Source organism: Haliaeetus albicilla, chromosome 31, assembly GCF_947461875.1.
Source record: "Haliaeetus albicilla chromosome 31, bHalAlb1.1, whole genome shotgun sequence".
In the NCBI taxonomy this organism is placed as follows: domain Eukaryota; kingdom Metazoa; phylum Chordata; class Aves; order Accipitriformes; family Accipitridae; genus Haliaeetus; species Haliaeetus albicilla.
In genome coordinates, this window is record NC_091513.1 from 3,537,952 (window position 1) to 3,543,375 (window position 5,424).

Genomic DNA, 5,424 nt, shown 5'->3' on the forward strand with positions numbered 1-5,424 from the left:
GCAGCGCAGTTTATTAAAGCAACGGTACAGGTGCTTTTGGATTGCCCGTGATAAATAGACTGTCTGCAAAGCACGTGCAGGTGACAATACAGTCGCCTACAGGCGCGTTAAATGATGAAAGAAAAGAGCTCTAAAGAATTCTAAGTTTCCCGGGGAAGCACTCGGTACAGCCGAGTGTTCAAATCTCACACAATAGGCAACCCTATGGCGGGGGGGAGAGAGGCTCAGCCCATCGACTGATCCCAGAAGTCAGTGATGTCCTCCCGACTTGTCTGTGATGGTGTCTTCCCTGGCATTTCTCCTCTCTTAAGCCCTTTTATGTTTTCTGAGTTTTTCGGTGGAGCTTGAGTGACTCTAGTCACACATACCTTTCCTTTGATTGGTATAAAGTTCTCTCGCTTTGCTTTTAAAGGTGTATGCTAGAGAAAATTCAGAGCGCGTGCTCAGTGGGGGTTGGTCGCACCTTGGAGATGGGTAACTTTGGGGGTGGAGGTGTGTTTTGGTATTATAATGAGCAGAGTTCACCTGAAACATGTCCAGAAGAACAAGATGGGCTTCGTCAGCATCAAACTGCTGACGTCCTTGAAGAAGGTAGGCAGCCTGTTGCGTTGGCCAGCCGGGGTGGGAAGTGGCCTCCACGTGGAGGGTGCCTGGGTGTCTGGGTGTGCTCTGGCTGTCTGCGGTGAGGTGCTCGGGGAGGTCCAGGCTCTGCTCAGGCTGCCTGTGTCCCGGCAAAGCGCTGGTGGTGCAGAGCTGGGCCCTGCTGTCTGCCTTCAACGTGCTGCAGCAGTTCTCCACCCAGGGAGGGTGGCTGGGGAAGCGGTGAGGGGTCCTCAAACCCCAAGCCCAGGGCTGGGTTCACCTCTTCTGCCCGTGGTTCCCCCAGGCTGCTCTGGGAGAGATCATGCCTTAACTAAAAAACTGCAGGGAAGCACTGGTGGTGTGATGTACAGGGAAGCTGTGTCTTCTTGCCATGGTCCAGGAGCACAGGCGGCCTTCTCCCACAAATCCTGAAAGGGGGATATTGCCTTGCCATGACCTCAGGTTGATGGGGGTGCAGCCTGCCTCGATGATGGGTTTAGGGTGGTCCCTGCCTGGGGAGACTCACAGTGACACAGTGGCCCCCTCTGTCCCTCAGGTGAAATACCTGACGCATGACTGGTGGCTGACGCTTTACACCCTGCGGTTCTCAGAGCTGCTGGAGGTGAACGAGGAGGGCACCAAAGTGAGGCAGTGGGTGATAGCATATGTCCATACATTCTGTATGGTATGTCTAAATATTTGTTGGTTTTAATATTTTGTACCAGCCGTGGAAACTGGTTTGCTGCTAGGTGGCTGTAAAAGTGAGATTTGGTAAATAATTATTAGAAATCTTATACTAACACTATGATTGAAAAAAAGAGACAGAAGTGTAGCCAAGTAATTAACTAGTAGAGGTAGTTACTCCTAAGTTTTACAGTTCTTTGCTCTTATGACTGGATGTTCCTGTACATTAGATAAGATTAATATTGAAACTGACCATATATGACTGAAACCATGTTAAGCTCCAAGATCAAAGAACAAGGATGACGAACAAGACTTGAAGGTCAGCCAACAGAATTTGAAACGGATCGGTGGTCGCAAAAGCAGCCCTTTGACTCAAATGAAGAACCGTTGCATGTGATCAGATGTAGGCAATACTATGATACTCAGTTACAATAACTTTTATGTATATGTATACTAATCTGATTAATATGTAATTGGTTACTCCATATAACCTGTTTGTGCTGAAGCTGTGGCACGCGTGCTAGGTGGAACTATCCCCCGTGCATCCAGCGCTGCAATAAAGAATGCCTACTTTCTAAAACTCCAAAATGAGTCTTAGAGAGTTTCTTCGACTGGCTTTTCGGTATCATGGGTCCCCATCCCCGAGTCCCTGCTGAGTGTCCCCCCCAGCAGACTGCTGCTGGCCTGGGAGCTGCTGACCCTGGAGCAGGACGTGCTGCTGCTGCTCCAGAAGAATTTCCTCAAGACCATCACGAGGATGTTCAGCCCCTTCGGCACCATCGCCTCCATCCGCATCCTGCGGCCGGGCCGCAAGCTGCCCTCGGATGTGCGGAAATACACGTCAGACTTCCCCGAGCTGCTGAGCAAGCACTGCGCACTGGTGGAGTACAAGAGCCTGGGGAGCACTTCAGCCTTGAGGAGCCTTGAGGACCTCGGCCACCAGAGCTGTCCGCGTGGCGAGAGCATCAGGGTGGTCCGGCTCTGCGGGAAGGGCTCCAAGAAGACAGCTGGGGCCGAGAGGGAGGTGGCGGAGGAGCTGATGGACCAGCCGGGTTGGAAAGCGCAGGCGGTGGCCGCGACCTTCCCCAACGGCCTCGGGGACTCCCTGCTCTGCAGCTCCCCGGAGTTGAACGGTGCCCAGGCGCTGCCACCCCTCCTCCTGCACAAGGACCCCGCGGCACCCTCCTGGCCCGGCAGCAACTTCAAGCCCAGCAATTTCAGCAATGCCTTCACTGGATTGCTCCTCGCCAGCAAAGTCTTCCCTCCGCTCGGGACAGGCTTGGGCACAGGCAGCTGCTACGGCCTCTGCTCCAGCACTGAGAGCACTCGTGGCTGCGGCTGGGGGAGTGGGGTGGGTGCCTGGGCACCCTGGCCCAGCAGCCCCTCTCCAGATGCCAAACCTCTTGCCGGCAATCCTCCGGCAGCGACGTGGGTGCCTGAGCCCCTTGGCCTGCGGGATGCGGTGCTTTGCCTGCCCCACTGTTGTCCCAAAAGTGGGGTCATTTACCCACTGTGCAAAATGCCAATATAAACACAGAGCAGAGGTATTTTATTCCAGTTCTTGTTTACGCAAAGATGGGGGCTAGGTGGTAATCCGCAAAGCTAGCACCCCTCATGCCTAAACGGGCAAGCAATTTATACAGTTCAGTTATACATATTCAATTTCCAAAGTTCTTCCAAAAACTATTACTGGGAGTCGCTTATCTCGCACAGTTTCCATTGGGCTAAAGTTTCCCTGCTTGGAATTAAAGGTACAGTGTTCTTTTCTTTTACAGCACATGCTCAAGGAGAGTGGGGGGGTAAGTCTTTTTGGTGTGGAATTGAGTTGGTGGTCATGATCTCCCCCTGCCACCTTTCTTTACCTTTCCTCCAGTTTTCGAAGATTTTTCTGACTTCATGCCTATTAGCAATTATTCAACTTTTTGGCGCCTCCTGGGGTAGGATGTTCCCTTCTTCTCAGTCTTTTAGTTCTTCTTCAGGGGCACAGTCGTTAGCAAGGCATGCATTGGTTATACAAAGGGGATCTTGTTTCACAAGACCTTTGTGGCCTTTTTCGTGTGGCTTAAGTACATAATTTCTTAAGTACATCATTTCCCCCTGTGGTGGGTTGACCCTGGCTGGACGCCAGGTGCCCACCAAAGCCGTTCTATCACTCCCCCTCCTCAGCTGGACAGGGGAGAGAAAATATAACAAAGAGCTTGTGGGTCGAGATAAGGACAGGAGAGATCACTCACCAATTACCATCACTGGCAAAAGAGACTCCGCTTGGGGAAAATTAACTCAATTTATTACAAATCAACCAGAGTAGGGTAATGAGAAATAAACCCAAATCTCAGAACACCTTCCCTCCACCCCTCCCTTCTTCCTGGGCACAACTTCACTCCCGGATTCCCTACCAACCCCCCCCAGTGGCACAGGGGGACGGGCAATGGGGTTTACGGTCAGTTCATCACACGTTATTTTCTGCCGCTTCATCCTCCTCGGGGGAAGGACTCATCACATTCTTCCCCTGCTCCAGTGTGGGGTCCCTCCCACGGGAGACAGTCCTCCATGAACTTCTCCAACATGGGTCCCTCCCACGGGCTGCAGTTCTTCACGAACTGCTCCAGCATGGGTCCCTTCCACAGCGTGCAGTCCTTCAGGAGCACACTGCTCCAGCGTGGGTCCTCCATGGGGTCACAAGTCCTGCCAGAAAAACTGCTCCAACGTGGGCTCCTCTCTCCACAGATCCGCAGGTCCTGCCAGGAGCCTGCTGCAGCGCGGGCTTCCCACAGGGTCACAGCCTCCTGCGGGAACCCACCTGCTCCGGCATGGGGTCCTCCACGGGCTGCAGGTGGAGATCTGCTCCACCGTGGACCTCCATGGACTGCAGGAGTACAGCCTGCCTCACCATGGTCTTCCCCATGGGCTGCAGGGGAATCTCTGCTCCGGTGCCTGGAGCATCTCCTCCCCCTCCTTCTTCACTGACCTGGGGGTCTGCAGGGTTGTTTCTCTTACATGTTCTCACTCCTCTCTCGGGCTGCCATTTCTGTCTGTCCCAGCAACTTTTTTTTCCTTCTTAAATATGTTATCACAGAGGTGCTGCCTTGGCCGGCGGCAGGTCCGTCTTAGAGCCGACTGATATTGCCTCTGTCGGACACAGGGGAAGCTTCCAGCAGCTTCTCACAGAAGCCACCCCTGTAACCCCTCCCCGCTACCAAAACCTTGCCACACAAAGCCAATACACCCCCCTTTGAGACTATGAGATCTCTTCATATGAGTCTCATAAGTCTCACTACTTCATTTTATCGTTACATATGCTCTAGCCATGGCTTGTAAAACCAGTCTCTTGATAGAACTTAAAACAACACAAAGTATGATTGTAATAATGACAACAGTGGTCGAAGTTTAAATTAGATTTGCCAGCCATCCAGTAAGGGAGGATCCTGTTCCATGTAATATTTTATTTAGCCACCCTATTTCCATTGTTGTTCTTCTTCTTTCTTAGAAAGGTAATATTCCCCAATTTAAAGGATTGTCTGCCAGCTCAGATGGCGGGAGACAAGCGGTTACACTAACATTCTGGATTTGCCCAAAGGACTGGATAAGCTGTAAAACCAAATTCTCTTGACCTACTGCTAGTACCAAATGGGATATTATAATATTCAGGTTCTTCATTCTCTCAAAGTTCAATGGTCTCAGATATTAGCTGAAATTTGAGTTTCCCAGTCTGTGGCTGTCCACTTTCCCTGATCTGGTTCTGGTGCTCTTTTCACTCGCGTGTAATGAATCCAGGAGTCCATTCCTTCTACTCTGGCTGCAGTACAGGTTTTCAATAACATGGTGTGAGGTCCTTTCCACCTTTATCCAACAGGAGAGAGGCCTTCTGATTTAGATACCTGTGTAGTGAAGATAAAGTATGCGAAAGAGAAATCAAATACTCTTTAACATCAGCCTGCCCTTTTATATGCATTTGGTCTCCTGTGATGTTAGAAAGACTCATGGGATATGCTTTCCCATAAACAACCTTAAAAGGACTTACTTTCCCTTTGACCCTAGGAGTTACTCGAATTCGTAAAAGAGCTATAGGTAAAGTTTCTACCCATTTAAGGTGTGTTTTCTTGACACAGTTTAGCAAGTTGCCTTTTAAGAGTTTGATTCATTCTTTCTAGCTTCCCA

General features: G+C 50.8%; 1 protein-coding gene across 1 annotated transcript; it reads left to right on the plus strand.

Annotated features, from left to right (window-relative positions):
- Window positions 1-531: 531 nt before the first annotated feature.
- LOC138683159 (la-related protein 6-like) lies at window positions 532-2,938 on the plus strand (the record flags this gene model as incomplete). The annotated part of the gene is made up of 3 exons (XM_069774681.1): window positions 532-591; window positions 1,139-1,233; window positions 1,867-2,938. Coding segments are annotated over 3 exons (1,086 nt in total), but the record flags the coding sequence as incomplete, so codon positions are not given.
- Between the last annotated feature and the right edge of the window lie 2,486 nt (window positions 2,939-5,424).